General features: G+C 41.4%; 1 protein-coding gene across 1 annotated transcript; it reads right to left on the minus strand.

Annotated features, from left to right (window-relative positions):
* Window positions 1-4,856: 4,856 nt before the first annotated feature.
* LOC106890221 (serine palmitoyltransferase small subunit B-like) lies at window positions 4,857-5,684 on the minus strand. Its single transcript, XM_014945852.1, has one exon. It carries the CDS (start codon window positions 5,678-5,680, stop codon window positions 5,438-5,440), a length of 243 nt encoding a protein of 80 aa, XP_014801338.1. The 5' UTR covers window positions 5,681-5,684; the 3' UTR covers window positions 4,857-5,437.
* Window positions 5,685-17,103: the final 11,419 nt, after the last annotated feature.

Genomic DNA, 17,103 nt, shown 5'->3' on the forward strand with positions numbered 1-17,103 from the left:
CCCTGGTGGAAGCCTCGGTCAGAGGTGGAATTGCAGGTTCCTGATGCAGCACACACATCAAAGCTGAGGATTTGCAGAAGCTGGCACGCTGAGAGAGGTGATGCTGGAGCCAGCAGCCCAGTGGAAGTGCTTGTACGAGCACCGATGAGAGCAATCACACTCGGGCCACCCTTCCAGCTGGCTCCTGGAGGCAGCTGCTCCTCAGCCCTCTAGCATCTCTGGGCTTCCGTGCCTGCTTCTATACCCGTGTGCTGAACACCCCGGTCCAGCAGGTGGCTGGTATTGCTGGAGACCCAGATCCAACATGAGGATGTGTATGCTCCAAGTAGGATTTAAAAGGAATTCTCTTCAGTCCAAACTGTCACAGTGTTGAGGCAGGTGCTGTTTAACCTTGGCAGCCTCTGAACTCTGTATGTAGCTCACTTGGTCACCACAGTTTCCTCATCGCCTGAATTTGCTCTTTCCCAAAGCCTGCGATCTTCAGCTCCCCACAGTCTCTTGGAAGGATTCCTGTTGCTTCGGCCTTCCTCTCTGTAACGAGGTCAGCCTGAGCTAAAATGCTTTGTTAAAGTTTGGGTATTCGTAGCTACTCCAGCTTAAGTTTGATCTGACTTTTACATATCCCTTCCTGTACTAAAGACATAAAGCTGCTATAGGTGTCACTGACAGGGACAGGGAGAAACTCAGGGTGCTGTATTATGTACCCAAGCAATAGGTCAGTAATATCTGATGCGGTTGAGATCATACACAATTCCCTGCACTCCGACAGGATGCCAGATACATACAAGGTGATTTAATCTCAAAAACAAATTATTATAATGTAGGTTTATAATACAATTTTTTAAATATTCAAAGGTCGAGTTCAAGTGCTATACTGGCTTTTAATGCATGAGCTCATTATGCAGATAAATTAGCCATGCTAATGTATATTTGAAAGCACCTTGGATATCTTCAGGTAAGACTTTCAAATAGAAAAGGTTGTTACAGAGTATGTTGACTCTGGGGGGAGGGTGCTGCAGTTTTATTTGTAGTTAAACCAGCTTTCTAAAAAATGCAGGTGCTTCTCAGTAGCGTGTTTCAATTTGCTGGGAGACACTCTGTGGCCTCCGCGTGCACCCTGTAGTGGGAAGCACCAAAAAGGTTTCATTTATCCATAATTAAGCATGTGCCCCTCCACACTAGAGCTGAGGATAGAGCCCAGACCCACCAGCAGCCTGGGAAGTATGATCTGCGTGCTCGCTTGGGCAGTTGTAGGATCCATGAGGACTCCTCTCTGTGCCCACAGCTGTGCTTCTCACTCCAGTTCCCTGGGCAGGCCCTGGCCTCCTCAGGGAAGCATTAGCAGGCTCTGAAAATATCCAGAAAAATTTATGTGTAAATCCTATTCTATGTAGCTATTTACACTGTATACTGAAAACATCGGCAATATATGAAGAAGTAATTTTCTGTAACAAAGAAGGCTATAACTAAGCTGTTGCATGAAGTAGTTTCAGCTGAGCAGGAAAGTTGGGCAGAAAGTTTCAGCCAAGCGGAACTGAGTAATTTAAGGTCAGTTTTGTAAAAGCAAACAGATCTGCTGTAAACTCAATGTTGTTCTAAACAAATGTATGCAAGATGAAAAGGAATTTTTTCTGTGGGATGCAGAGGCTAGTAAGTGCTGACAAGTTCATCTTAGAAACAGGATTTTCAAGTCAGATAATGACTAGCTAAGATAAGAACTCAGATTACGCTTAGATGTAAATAGTAGCACAGACAAAATGCATACGTTGTAGTAGTAAAACAATAAAATAACAAGGAGCATGACCTTATTTTAAGCCTCTAAAAACTGTTAGAAGTAAGCAGGAGCAGAGGGGGTAGAGTTCTGTGCGAACAAAATCATCATCTTCATTGCATTTAGGAAGTTTAAACTACTTGGATCGATAAAATACAGATTATCGTTTAATGAGAGATAAGCTGTAAAAGTCCTACAATAATAAACCTTCATAATGAGGATGCTGTGAATCTTCCATTATGTATTACAGCTGTAAAGATCAAACAGTTTATAGTGAGCAGCATGAGCTGTTGTATTTTAGCAGAGGTTTATTATCTTGTTCTTGAGTCTCAACTCTTGCTGAACCAGCATTGGTAAATTGTGCAACGTTAATATGAGATTCCTTTTAAAAAGTCCATGAAGCAGTGATCTGAATGGTGCTCCATATCATCCCCACCTTTCTTTTTAATGTATAGTAATGTAATGTATAGTAACAGTGATGTAAACACAGGGACCAGAAGGTCAGATCTATTCGCAAAGGTGAGGAGTGGAAATGATGTTAGAGAACCAGATTGGCTTTATGTCAGAAAGTAACCTTGTCAAATTAAGACTGCATGTTTAAGTCCACATTTAGAAGTACTAAAATTAATTCCTTTATTGACAGGAAGTCACAAAGCAGCACGTACTGCGTCTGCTCTGTGGTCAATGGGCCTAGGAGAGAGCAACAACCACCTCTTGCATCAGGATTGATAATACAACCCTGCAAATAAATGATGGATGCTTCCCTGCATCTGATGGATACTAAAACCCTGCAAACAGCGACTGCAACCAGCCACCTCCTTTCCCATGCACACACCCCCACATGGCCCGTGGAAAACAGGCGTGTGGCATTAGCAGCTCTCGTGGGGCAGGCACTGGCACTAAGGATTTGCTATCTCTTGTTAAGCAAGCAGATACTCTGACAAGGTTTAGGGGACCAAGCAGCCAGCCCTGTGCCTAATAAACAACCTCTGACTCACGTGGCCTCTTGTCTACGTGAGCATCTCCCTGCAAACACTCTCTGCAGGTGACTGCCCCATCTGTGTGAGAAAGTTGGTCCAGAAAACTTTGCTTGCTTTTAGTTGTGCCAGAAACTGAGGCAAAGTGGGATGGAAATGCTGCTGGTGCCAGCAAGAACTCACGGGGAACTAAGCGTGGTGCAGGTGTCCTCAGAGAAGGGTGTGCAGGCAAGAATCTCATGGAATAGTCCATTTCCTATTCCTTTTGAAATACTTTCTGCTCCAGCCATGCGATAAGTAAACCTTGATTTGCAACACTCATTGCCAGGTTTAAAAAAGCAAACTTTGTGGCCACTCAGAGCCACTACAAATTCTGCTGGTTGAAAAAAAAAAGACTTGAAAAATGTTGAAGCAGGCAGTTATACTAGTCTTTATGCCACATCGGGCAGCATCTGTTCTCACAGCTGGAATCTCTATCAAGTGCTCTATCAAGTGCATGCCTAGTTTGATAGACACAAACGCTCTATCAAGTGCATGCCTAGTTTGATAGACACCAAATTATACCAGTGCCTGACCTGGATCAAATTCACCTTGCCAAACAAGCGTGCGCAGGCCTGACATTAGAAAATCTGGAGCCATGGCCTTATTCTATCAGTTCAGCCCCTCGGGCTGCTGGTCGGAGCACAGCTTCCAACAGGGAACCTGCCCAAGCAGGCGAGCATTTCGAAACTGAAATTGCAAGGTGGAGTTTGCATGTAATATTTTAAATCCTATAGATGGGCGCCTTGGTGACATGCAGGGAAAAGGTAATGAGTAAAATCAATCAAGAAATTGGGTTCTTTTCAGCTGCCTCTTGGCCCTTTTCTTCTTTTTTTTGTGTTTTTTGGTGCTTTCCCAGCTCCCTCTGATTCACGCAGCTGAGATGAGATTGTTGCTGCTGGGGAATGGCAGGAAGAGCTGTGACTGTCACCAGCAGCCAGGCAGGAGCCGTCCCTGCGGAAGGACGGCTGCATGCAAACAGCTCAACAGACACCACCCTACGCCGGCTGTTGGCAAAGAGGCACCCGGCAGTTCAGGCAACCACAACAAACAGCCAGTGGGTTTGCACTGGAGGGAGGGGGAAAGGGTGGCCATAAACAAAAACACACCCAGGGTAAGAGTTCCTCCTTCCGCAGCCTGATGTTGGGTTCCTTGATGTCCACAAATACTTTGGCTGTACGTGTGAAGTCTTCTACTGTAATTTAGTGTAACCATAGCTATGCTGGCCTGCTTATCCACTGAGCTTTCTACTGCAATGGGTGCACGTACAGTGCAAAATACTGCCTTTATTTCCCTACGCTATAGACTGCCAGCTTTGAAACAAAACTATTATCTTCATAAATAGCTTAATAATTGATGTAACTAAAATACTGTGTTTCTCCCTTCTGTTCCTAAACATCAATAAATGGAATACACATACTGAGCATGAAAGCTACTAGCAGCACATGTAAGATATTTACTACTTTAGCCATTATGTTACTTTAATAAAACATACAGTTGGATTCTAATCTGAAAGCATTAAATAGAAGATTTTTCTACAGACTTAGAGATTACTTGGGTACTGTCAAAAGAGTTTTAAATTTAAACTCAGCTGTCCTTATTTTCCCAAATAAACCATTTTCATGTCCTATCTTATTTTCTGCTAATTATAAATTGGGAAAGTAACAGAATCTCATGTTGAGATGACAAATGACATAATTAGTGTCTTCACTTCGTTTTATCACGCTCTATGACCAAATCTCATTTCATAAGTCATTTGAGTGCCACTTACTAATAACATCCTGTTCTCTGGAAGGAGAGGACGTTCTAGGAGCATCTCTGTGCTGGCAAGATGTAAGAAAACTCACTTCAGCGTGGGTGGGAGCAAAGTTGCATTTATTTATTCTGTACGTGCCTTCCTACTACTCCACTCTTCTCCTGGTACTTCATCCCTGGCCACAACTGACTATGTAGTTTCATGTTCTATGTACGGACATGCACGCTTTACTAGTCTTCTAGAAGTAAAACAAAAATTATTTTTATTTTTTAAATTCCAAGAAAATGAGAATTTTATTATAAATTTTCATGGAAGTAAATCCCCACATTTTTAATAAATCAAAGGCATTATTTGCATAATGATGATGAACCACTCAAGTATTTAATTGTATTAAATAACCGAGGTAACTAAATAAATAATAAAACCATTCTATAAATACATACATACCAAGCTTAGAGAAGCAGCTTATAGTTGTACATAGTATTGTGCAAAATCTTTTGTGTACACATCTCTCCCTTCAGCAAAGCCATGGCAGACAAGAACAAACATATGCCATACAATTTCTCAAGATGAAAACTCTCCATATCCAAGCAGCTCTCCCTGGAATAACAAAGTATGCAGCATAGTTGTTTCTGTACCAAACCCAGCTTTGTAACTCCAGCCAGTCCTTAAAATTGAAAGCTCTTTAAGAAGCAGTCAAATGATAAAAACAAGGAGTGATTGAAATTGCTTTGGCAAAGTAATTTGCTGTTAGAGTCCCAGAATACAGAAGAATATTAACAGATATTGCAGAATAAAACAGTGTTTGCGCACACCCTGAACCTGTTTCTAAACAAAACTGGAGTGCTAAGGAAAACACTTCTTTGACCCAAAAGTCAGTGTCAGGTTGCCATGTTATTTCACGACAGAAACAGTATTTTCATGTTGGTTTCCAAATAAGTGCAAGAAGAACTGGAAAGCCGTGCTAATGTGGACAGGGACAAAGATGTAAGTGGTGTATAACACCGTAACTAACATCGTAACGTTGAAAGTGTAGAAGAGCACTTTTTCCCAGGGCTCCATGAGGTAGCTGCAGGTGATTAGTTCAAACTGACAGTACAGCCAATAGAGATAATTCTTCATGCTCTTAATATCCATCTTCAATTTTGTGCCGCTTCTGAAAGCCTTCCCTATTACAATAAAGGATAATTAGTAGAAACAGAAACCTTACCCAAAAAAAAAAGGCAAAAAATATATAAAAAATCATATGGGCAGCAACTCCATGCTACTCAGTTTGCTCATACGGACCATTTCTAATAAATGATGTTTTAAGAAGATAAAAGATCTAAAATTCCAAGATTAAAAATACGTTTTAAAGCATAAACCATGATCAGATAGTCACAGACTGGCATGAGTCATTCTTTTACCCCGTGCTGTAAAAGGCTTCATTTGTATTCTTTTTTCCTTTTCTACCTTCAGTTCTGAACACCACAGTCCAATTTAGACCCCTGAGTACCGGGCACCATTATTTACCAAGGAGGTTCCACAATATCTCTTTTTTCCAGAAATGGGTTACCCAATAATTGTTGCAATTCTGTTCTCCGAGCCAAATTCTCCTTTCATAACTTTGCCTTGTACCGTATTTTTTAAGACTCTGTTGAAATGGCCTAATTCAAAAAGCACTTCAAACCTTCTCTCCTTCACCACTCATGGATTTTGACGTGGAACTTGGCTAGAAGCCTGATTTCTGCTACCCAGACTGAATTTTTACGTCTTATGCTTCAACTGCTGCTGGAATGCAAACTGGGACTATACAGAATACCACATATACAGAAATACAATAAAAGGAAACTATATAAAGATTATCCAGCTTCTTCTGCAACAATGAGACAATCAATATATCACCAGAATAGAAATAATAATATAAATATAAATTTATTTTAAAGCTTTGTGTTCAAATTAATGCTAATAATTATTGAGCGTTACATTACCAGAATACAGAACTGGAGAGGTGAAGGGAAAACAGGACTATTTCACTTACTGCTGCTTCCTGTCATTTGGTAAGTAAGAGGAGACAAAACAAAAACTGTGATTCCCCTCTTTTTACTTGCAAAATTAAGAATTCTGGTGGTGTCAAGAGATGTGGAAAAAAACTTATTCTACAGAAATTAAATACAACTTCATAGAACTTTTATCCTAACAAAAGCCACTTCCTAAAGTTTTTAGGAAAACTTAGCCTCACCTTTTCCATTTTACTTCCATAACTTCCCCACCTCTTTTCTACCTGGCAGGTGAGATAAACTAGATAAAGTTTCTGTAGTTAAGAATTATTACTAACTACTTTTACCTTACTATATCCACCACATTTCTGTACATTACATGCAGTTTTTACTAAATGTTATACTTAAGCCTCTTATCATTAAATGTATTGCCCAGCTACTTTGAGGAAAGACTTTTCTTACAACAAACTGATTTTGTAAAAAGTAGAACTTACCTCTTCACCTCTCCCTGATGACAAAACGTCCAGGTGAGAGATGCTTCCTAACACTTCTGCCTTTTGCAGCTGAACAGCTCCTATACGGATTGAGAGGCAGAAACAATTAGCTTTGATCCTCAATTACAGAGTGTGGCCTCTATACCCCGCCCTTCCTCACTATTGCTAAAAACTCCTCTGGCCAAAGCTCTCTGCATTATGCAACAAGGACAACCATCGTCTGGCTGGGTACTGCGCTCTCATCACAGCATTCATTTGATAATTTGTACAAAGTCAGAGTTGAAGAACTGCAGGTAAGGAGGAACATACAAGGCTGAAATACTGTTTAGGAAAATCAGCAAAAAATGTTTATAATTACTGCCTTCCCTAACTTCAAATCTCAAAAAGTATCTCTACTTCTGCGGGACTCTACCATGCAGGGTGACAAAGTTCCTACAAGGTGCAAATTAATGTCCCTGCAAAAACATGGTGTCAGAGTTAAGTGGCCACAAAAATGCAGCTCAATTAATATGTTGCAAGAAAAGTCTCCAGTGAAGCCACCACCTCCTGCAACCTTTGATTAATACCACTTTCAAACAGCCCCCAGCCTTCTCTACACCAGTATGTGCCAGCCCCATATGGGCACCTCAGTCATCCTCATCCAGGAACCCCGGGGTGGGCAGAACACACAGGCAAGATTTCTGCAAGGAAAAAATAGTGAGGTTTTTCTGAAAAATGCTACAAAATAAAACTCAGCCACAAATGCTTGAGGCCTTTTAATGATCTAATTGGACAAGTCAATTAGGTAGAAATCTGCATAATACATTATGTTCTAAACTATCTGCCTGCAGTCAAATCATTTCCAAATATGAATCAGCTTCATTTTGGGAGAATATGCCACAAGCAATGTCTAAGGCATCTGAGCCTCACCTTCTTTCATCCCTTCCTTACCAAACACAGCCTCAGCTGACCTACTCCCGCAACCTTTTCTGCCCACGGTTTTCAACAAAATAAAGTTTTCCCTTTAAAAACTGTCCACTTTCCATAGACAATTTGGAAACGGTAAACCAATGCCCCTGGCAGCAGTAGTCCATGCCCTATTTTTCTCCTGCAGAGTGAGGGTCTGCCACAGGTCTCCATCTCCTGAGCTGGATGAACTACTACCTCGTGGAAGATATAATCTAGGTTGGGGTCTAGAGAATGGAATCATCAAATGTGAAATATAATTGCCCTGGTGTAGTGCTGCAGGATTCTTATCTCAAGAGTTTCCACTTACAACCAAACTTTCTCAGGCACAGATTTCATGGAGGGCTGGGATGGGACTAAGAGTTTTTTAGGTTTCTTTTTTTCCATGAAAATGTTGGTGAAAAAAGGCATATAAAAATAATGCTATTGATTTTATACAAAGGAGAAAAACATTTGACTACCACAGTGCCCACGTTCTTGGCAGGCCAGCATCCCTGCTTTATGTCACTCACCTTCCCTATGAGGTGGATCAGCCTCTTCTGAATCCTTCAGCAAGATGCAGGGGCAGAGCATCGATTACCAGGGCAGCCGAAGGCAGGGCTGTCACCTCCCTGCTCTCTCAATCCTCTCCAAAAAACATTTGCATAAAAGCCAGGAAAACTCTGCCATTCCCAAGTGCAATACTGTACGGATGTTTCCATTCTTTTCAACAGTTCTCCACTAGTTCTTTCAATAACATATTCCCCGAGCTGAAACAATGTAGGAAGTGAGACTTGCCTGGGTTTGCTTTAGTTCTAACAGCTTCAAAAAGTTTTAGCTGGCAGCTGAGAGCCATTGTGAAAGAGAGAGGTGGCAGTGCAGAAGATCAGGCGGCTTCAGAGCAATAAAGCGTTGGGGTAAGCAGAATCCATTCCAACGTGATGCCGTAAGCAGATCTTGGGAGGGTGGTATGTAAAGCCCCCAGGCACCCTCTCCTCCTCGCTTCCCGAGCAGCCACTCCTGCTGCTTTTCCCAGCTTCTACCCCAAGGGGGAAAAAGAACTCACTAATACCTTTCACAATTCATAATCAGATGTGTATAGCTTCAATCAGAATATAAAATTTGCTTGAAAAGCCTACCTTTTAAGGCAGTTTTAGCCTATGTGCTTTAAGATACTTTTCCCCGTACACAAACAGAAATAGCCTTCAGATTAATAAACTAAAACCAAAACAAAAACAAAAAACCCAAACAACAAAAACCCTACGACAGCAACGTCAAAATACCAGCAAAAACATAACTGCTATATTGGGTAAGACGCTGTGATGGGTGACTGCAGATGCATGGAAAAAGCATTATTTTGTAAGCTCTTACTCTGAGGAGCAGAAAGAGACTCTCCTGGGTAGCAAGCTGTCCCAGAGGGGCTGGTCCCTTCTTTTCAGGTCTCTTGATCGTGTTGCCCACACAATTAAATTTCAAAACCTCTTTTTACTGCTTCTCGCTGTGGTTTCCAGCCAAACACACAGCCATATAAAAGTCATACAGTGACACAGCAATAATTTTTCCTAGCAAGGGAAACATGAATTAAAAAACACAAACCAGAAACACTCAAATTACCACTGCACTAAAGGAAATCACCAGCCTCCCTTCTTTAAGTTCAGTGAGGTTCCCCAAATGGAAAAGCAGCAACTTCTTGTTTATACAGAATTTAGCAGATTAGCTCCATAAACAGAAGTAAGGGTTTTTTTCCTATTATTTCATGCCTTAGAATGGTAAAATGCACACACAGCCATATAAAAGTCATACAGTGACACAGCAATAATTTTTCCTAGCAAGGGAAACATGAATTAAAAAACACAAACCAGAAACACTCAAATTACCACTGCACTAAAGGAAATCACCAGCCTCCCTTCTTTAAGTTCAGTGAGGTTCCCCAAATGGAAAAGCAGCAACTTCTTGTTTATACAGAATTTAGCAGATTAGCTCCATAAACAGAAGTAAGGGTTTTTTTCCTATTATTTCATGCCTTAGAATGGTATCCTCTGATGTCTAATAAGGTATAAACCCATACTGAGGCATTTGCTCTGCATTTGGCTTCAGAACGGCTGTCTTCTGTGTGGCTTCTCTGCTGTCTAGTACAGAGTATGCAATAATTTTGCTTTTCTCTTCCTGATCATCTCTTTTGACAAAATTTATATCTTTAATTTCTTAGTTCTTTACCCAATTTAACTGAAATGGACCATGGGTTAAAAAGTATTGTATGTGGCAGTAGAATGAGATAGAGGTAATGAAGGAAAATAAACCTCATTTCTGTAGAAGACTTAGCAAAAAAATGCCTGAAATATCTCTGCCTCACACCTATACACTGTGGTAAGCATTTATCCGTCTACTTAAAATTTAGATGCTGGAAAACAATCAAAGCAAGAAAGTCAAGGTCAGGACAGCCTTCTAATCTACCCCATCCGTCTATCCACACAAAGCAAGGCACAGACAAGTTTGTTTTGTCGTCATAGTACACTTCAGTGTGTTTCATCCCCTTTGGCTCCAGCACCGCTTGGAAAGAATGGAAAGAAGCAACGTCACCGATGAATTATTAACATTCTGGATAACGTGGTTCTGCTGGGCTCAGCAGCCTCTGCCTGCCCTCTCCCTCGTGCTGGCAGGGAGGGTACATCAAGGAACTAGTTAGGCCTGGCAGGATGAAGACGTGCCAGCGTCCTCTGCCTGCGCAGAACCTGACCATACAACTGCAGGAACTGGAGGAAGGGATGGGATGGAAAAACACGACAAGGGCAGGGAGATGGTGGGAGGTTGGTGGGAGGCAAGGCAGCCCAGGCAAAGATGAGCTTAACTGGCTCCAGAACCACACCACGGGTAAGTAGTGCGATCACAGATAGTGGTGCCAACCTCCTCCTGTGAACATCTTCATCCTCTGATAGTTATCCTCTGTCCTCAAGACACTTGAGCACCAACTTCATGGCACAGGGAGAGAAACCCAGCTATAAGGAATGGCTTGTACAGTGAATTGTTAGCTTGACTTGCCAATACAATCAAGCTGCCACAATATATATTAGTGTTCTTGGAAAGGAGAAAAATTGCCCTATACTGAAGAACAGGCCAGTTCTTAGAAAGGCTCTGTTCTGCATGGTGTAAAATATCTGGCATGCGGCTCCACAAATCCTGGCACCAGAGGACAGGTTTATCTAGAGTGGTATCACGCCTAGAATCAGGCTGTACAACACGTAACACCTAGATGAGGAACATATCTTGATGAGGAATGTATTTTGGCTACAGTTTATAGGGGCTTGAGTTACTGCTGCTTGTAATGCAAATAACATATTTTAATTATTACATTGTTGTCTGCAAGAGTCATACGATTTCCCAGCATTCTTCCCCACACCTGGTCAGACCAGTTCAGGAACTTTCTTAATTCCACACCAAGACAGATAATTAAGTAAGTGAAAACTATGGAGGCTAGTGATCTCCAAAAGCACAAGGAATCTGCATAGCCAGCCCAGAAGGATTAGGCACAGACTATTTCAACCTGAAGTAAGATGACATCATAGCATTTAATATGTCACGAACTGAGCATTTCATAAAGGTTGGACAGTTAAGCAAGTCAGTTGTGAAGAGCAGTGAACCTACATACTCCCAGTTGCAATTGCTTCTTATCTTACTATATAGCTCACTCACAAGATTTTTTATTTAGCTGGCACTGATGCAGAGGAGACCCCAGCAAAGCAAGTTTCTTCTGCCCAGTATATAAAGCACATTCTTCTGTGGCAGTCTGCTGTTGCACTTCTCGCATGGCTGGTCTCTCACCGAGGTCAAGGGTTCTTCTCTAAAGTTCAAAATCACCACATTTTCCAGCTCCAGGCTGTGCCTTGTTCCCTCACCTGGCAGGTTTCACATCCCTTTCTGAGTTGATGATGGGTCATTTAGGAGTTTAGAAAAGGTAAGGGAAGCTGTGTGTTCCTGCACTGAGCAGCAAAGTTCTGCTTTCTCCCTCATTTCTCTAAATTGTTAACAACGTTTGTTAGTTTCAGTTCTTTTCCCCAGTGCTGCCTACGCTGTGGTATTACCCAACATGGAACTGATGTTGTTTTAGGTGTAAAGCAAATATACCAGAAAAGGACAAGCTGCCTAAAAGGACTTAAAAATCTAGAACTGGACAGATACAAAGCCACAGCTGCAAGTTGCAGAGCTGAATGCCCAGCCTGGGACTAGGAGCTGATTAAACTGGGAGTTCTCTTAAAAGCAAGATTCTCTCATTCTCTAATTTCTAGGATCATTCCATAGTTTTACTTTAAAACAGGGGTGATACAAGCCTAGCTATCTTGCAGCCCTTCAGTACATGTTGTACAAAGAACTGACTGAAGCAGTAAGGAGAAGAAATTTCATCTGGCTTTTAGTAGAGAAATAGCTGTCGTTCCTTATTCTAGACTTTTTTGCAAGCATATAGCAAATCACACGCACAATGACAGTCATAACAAACATAGTTCTGTCAAACACTATGAAAGAATTTATAAACATAGTACTTGGGAAGAAAAAAAAGTGCATTTTCTCAACCAGATCGTTTATTCTGTATATTATTATAAAATCATACTTCCTGTCATTAGCCTATTTGTCAGGTATACACAAAATTACATCAGAATGCTCTGCTAAAAGTGACAACACTACAGCGGCACAGAATGGGAATCGGGGACTTTCCATTAGTACCGGTCAGGGACATCACATCCTCCAGCTCCTGGTTTCTTCTCCCCTCCTCATTCAGCTCAGAATTGTATGCACCTCTGGTGAACAGTCTGAGTAAACATTTCAACTACATACTTCAGTGAAATTGCACCTTTAATTAAGAACTCTGAAGCTGACTCCCAACTATTCCTGCAGCAACTGAGTCCCAAGAGGTGACAAAAAACTACTGCAAACTTCAGTTGTGCTGCCAGCAAACACATTTGTCTCCCACGTGCGTGTGGAGTAGAGGGTTTCTATATATAGGCTCGCGATGGCAGCAGCTGCAGTCCCGATGTGCTCCATTAATGCCTCATCCCTTTTCCAGGATGACACTCAGCTGCCCAATTCTGTCAGGACGAAGGAAATCCCAAAGCCTTCATGACTTACCCCAGTTGAAAAAAGGCAGAGTGGGCTCTTCAGCGGGTAACAAATAATTTTAAATCATTGCAGCAAGAAACCCTTGCCCATCTAATGCTGAAACCCCAGGGAACAGTGCACTGGTTTTGGAATATGCAAAATAACATTCCACTTACGGAGCATCAAAAGGATAATAGCTGTGTGCTTGGTTCTCTCTCCCAGGTGTGTCAATGCATACTTTCCAAGGGCGAAGAATGCACCACAACTGGTGCACTGTACGGAAGACTTCTCTGTAAGACAAATTAGCATCAGGTGAGGCCCAAGGAGCTGGTTTTCAGGAGGAAAGACAAGGAATTAAAAATTTGTGTTTTGTTAAGAAAATAAGCAAGATGAAAGAATGACCTCAGTGATTTTCTCTTGTTACCAGAGTGGGTGTCCCCTCCTGAGCAAGAATAATGAATTCTCATATTCTCTTTAACTTTAATTTCAGTTGTGGCATGTAAAGCCTGCCCAAAGCTTTTACCACCCTCAAAAAAAAAGGTTCTTAAAGCTGAATTCATTATTTCAGCAGAGTACAGTCCCTCATCCACCTGGCATCAGGAGGCCTGGCCTTGCTCTGAGGTAAAAGCAGGTGCGGGGCGCAGTGTCTCTGCGAGGCAGAAGCCTTTGCTTCTGACCTTGCGAGAGGCGAGCAGGGTACACGAAGAGCTCGTTGCCGTAAAACAAACCCAAAGGGAGAAAATAAAATTTAAAAAAAAAGCCAAAAGTCGAGTCCCGGCGAGAGGCCGCGGCGAGGAGGCAGCTGCCTACAAGTCCCAGCAGCCCCCGCGCCAAGGATCCGCCGGGTGCGGTGGGAGGGCACCGCAAGGGCCGCTGGGGCCGGTAGTCGCGGGGCGGTGCCCGGCGGGAAGGCTTGCGGGCTTGTCGTGAGAGGAAAAGTTCCGTGTGGGCATAGCGTGAGGGGACAAATTGTGTCTGTGGCAGTGACGGGGTAAGAACAACCACACAGGTCTCAGAAATTCCTCTCACACGGTGTTGATGGTTGTTGCTGCATCCACCCTCCTCAAGACTCTTCCCGCCCAGACCTTGTCCCCTTCCCTAGCAGCAATGTGAACAGCATCGAGGTTTTTTACACTTGTATTTTATTCCTCATTTTCCAAACTAGAAGTGGTTTTAGTCAGGTGAGTCTCTTCCCTGAAGGGCTCCCTGTGTCTCTTACCTCAGGGGGAGTGAGCAGCCGCCCTCAGAGCAGAGTCCCTCAGGTAACCCCGGCGCCGCCATTTCGCTGCGTTTCTCTTCAGCGTAGCCATATGTGTGGTGAGTAAGGGCCAAATTAGCTATAGTAAGAGAAAATACCCATTAAAATCTAATAATACATGCTCTACAGACATCAGATAATTAATGAAGAGTGTTCTGAGGAAAAAAAGAGTTCCCAACTTTGTAAGTGAACCTTTGAAAAGGCAAATTTGAGAACATTCAGTATATCCTTTGACTGTGACAGAGAGGTCTCCAGAGGAATTACAGTACTTGAAAGTATTACAGTCTTTTCTGTAATTGCTTTAAGAAGTACATGGCATTCCAATGTGTCTGTTAAGAAATGCTCTTTTCTTTCTCCCTAGGCACAGGTGGGTTTACTGGAATAAAATTTGCAAGAGTCTTTCTCATTTTTTCAGCATTTCTTTTTCTTTAATTTTGTAGCCTATAGCCATTTTAGCGTGGATTCTTCCTTCCCTCATCAAACCCGGGGCAGAGGTGTTTGGTCATTGGTGTGCATACTCTGCATAACTTCAGAGGAACATAGCAAATGGCCACAATGTGGACGTGAACAATTTGGCAGGACGAGAAAGCGAAATTAGAGTTACCGAGTTATTTAATGCTTCACTCCCAATTGTCTTGAAGAGGTATTAGGTATCTGAATAGCTTTGAGCTGTAGATACTGGAGTAGAAATGACATGGTCATTTGGGTACATACGGTCTTGCAGTGAAATCCTTTTTGGTAAAATTCTCTTTGGATTTGAATACATGGTGTAAAAAGTGAAAACAATGCAAGGGGAAAGCACTGGAAAAGTGAATAATTCATTCAAATAATACATATTTTTTTCTCCAAAAAGCCACATCAGTCTGCCTATATGTGCTTTATCTGAAACTCATTTCAAAAAAGTCTTTGTCAATGTCATCAAACTAGTTCTAATCTTATTTAAACTAAATTTGCTTTTACCCCTACACTTTTAAAATTCCCTTTCAATCACTGGAGCAAGAAAAATATTCAAGGTGCCTCTGAAAGGAAAAAAGGTGGCATAGATTATGTAGAATAATGGAAAGATTGCTGCAAGTTTATCTTCTGCCAAGACACTATCCCAGACTGCCTCATGGATGCCTTTCACAGGGTGGAGGATGAATTTCAGTGAAATTTAATCTACTATAAGAGGAGCAGAGAAGGCAATTGAAGACTCAGGAAGTTGTTTGCTTTCTTAACTGCTGATTCCTGGGAACTAGAGAAGTGAACATCCTCATATTACTGTGAAAGTGGGAGTAGGGATAAGTCAAGGAAAGACTGGAAGAAAAGAGCAATGCTTCAGGAGTCAAAGTGTGTCCTGTCACCTTTTCCTCTCGCAATGCTAATTAGACTCTGCGCTCTGCAAGTACACAATGGAGACACAAAAGATGTTGATGAATCTTGTTTGTTGCTGCCCTGAAGCTGTAATAAGTGCACCTCAAGACACACAGACGGATTGAGTTGTAATGCTAAAATTAATCCTGTGTTTTAGAAGTGAAACCAGGAGATAAAACAGTTTCTGCTTTAAGACATTCATATTTGCTCATTAAAACTATACATAGACCCCAAGCAGACACCTTTCACCTTTGCCCAGAACTCTTTCTCAAACTTAGTTTCTACTGTGGCACATGAAGGGGAAAAGCTTACTTTCAGGGCTAATTAGGATGGAGAGAAATTGTTTACTCTTGGATGGAAGAATAATGTCCTATGTGAAAAAGATTTGCAGGTATGAGAGAGTCAGACAGTGGAAATTACACGGAATGCAGCAATTTATGTTCAAAATTAAATCTCCCTAGCCAGAAGAGTAGAAATTTATTATATTAAAAGAAAATCTCAACATCTATAAACAATGTTTAAATTGTCTACAAAGAACCCAAATACCTAAAATTTATGTCTCCTCTGTGTGCATTTATTTCTCTGACTGCATTTACTTTGCATCCAGTCTTTCACTGTAAGAAGCTTTATAAATTTGGAAGGCAAAATTACACAGAAGTACGTATTTGCTTAACTACATTACAGTTTGTTGTTCCCCAGGACACGTGCATTTGAAACCTTCAGAGAGCTTTCTGAAGTTAGCTCTGACTATCTATACTTTGCAGTGTCACCTGTCAGAAAAGTGGGTCCACCTTATATTTTATTCTTGTAATTTCTGAGTAATGACATTGATTTATTGTGAGTGAGAATTTGAGGCAGATTTTTTCTTAATCTTTATGTATTTTCTATCAGAAAATAAGTCTTCTGCATTTCTGCACTGCCAAGATAATCAGTGATGCTGCTTCTTTACTGATATTGTTTTGACAGAGGTTCAGACCTTTTCCTCTATGTGAATTCTCTTTATTTAGATACTTTTTTAATGTGTCCTAGTTTCTCTAGGACTATGGCATAAGAAACAAGAATTTATGTTCAGTGAAATTCCCTAATCACCACTGACAAAAACAAAATCTGAAGAATTATTGGAACTATTCTAGAAATGCATGAGGAAAAAAAGGAAAAGAAGTGTATTCATAGCTTATAATTTAAAGCAATGCAAAAACAGTCTGTGTAGCTGATATTACACACTGTGTTCACATGCTTGCACAGGAGTGGCAGAACAGTACCCATTGTACTAGTGTGTTGACATGTTTGCACAGGAGTGGCAGAACAGTACCCATTGTACTAGTGGTACAATGATGTTAATTGGGTATTTCTTCTGTTTGGAAATTTTTATTTGTCAGCTTTAACAGTATTCCTATAAAATAATTTTGCGTGAAACTTCTTAGGTTTTACTGCTGTCTCCTGAATACTATTCATACTGTTGTG

Source organism: Calidris pugnax, unplaced genomic scaffold (genome assembly GCF_001431845.1).
Source record: "Calidris pugnax isolate Ruff unplaced genomic scaffold, ASM143184v1 scaffold111, whole genome shotgun sequence".
Taxonomy (NCBI): Eukaryota; Metazoa; Chordata; class Aves; order Charadriiformes; family Scolopacidae; genus Calidris; species Calidris pugnax.

Coding starts and splice junctions, on each gene's coding strand:
- LOC106890221 (XM_014945852.1), bottom strand. CDS start 5,680: ATGGATATTAAGAGCATGAAGAATTATCTCTATTGGCTGTACTGTCAG.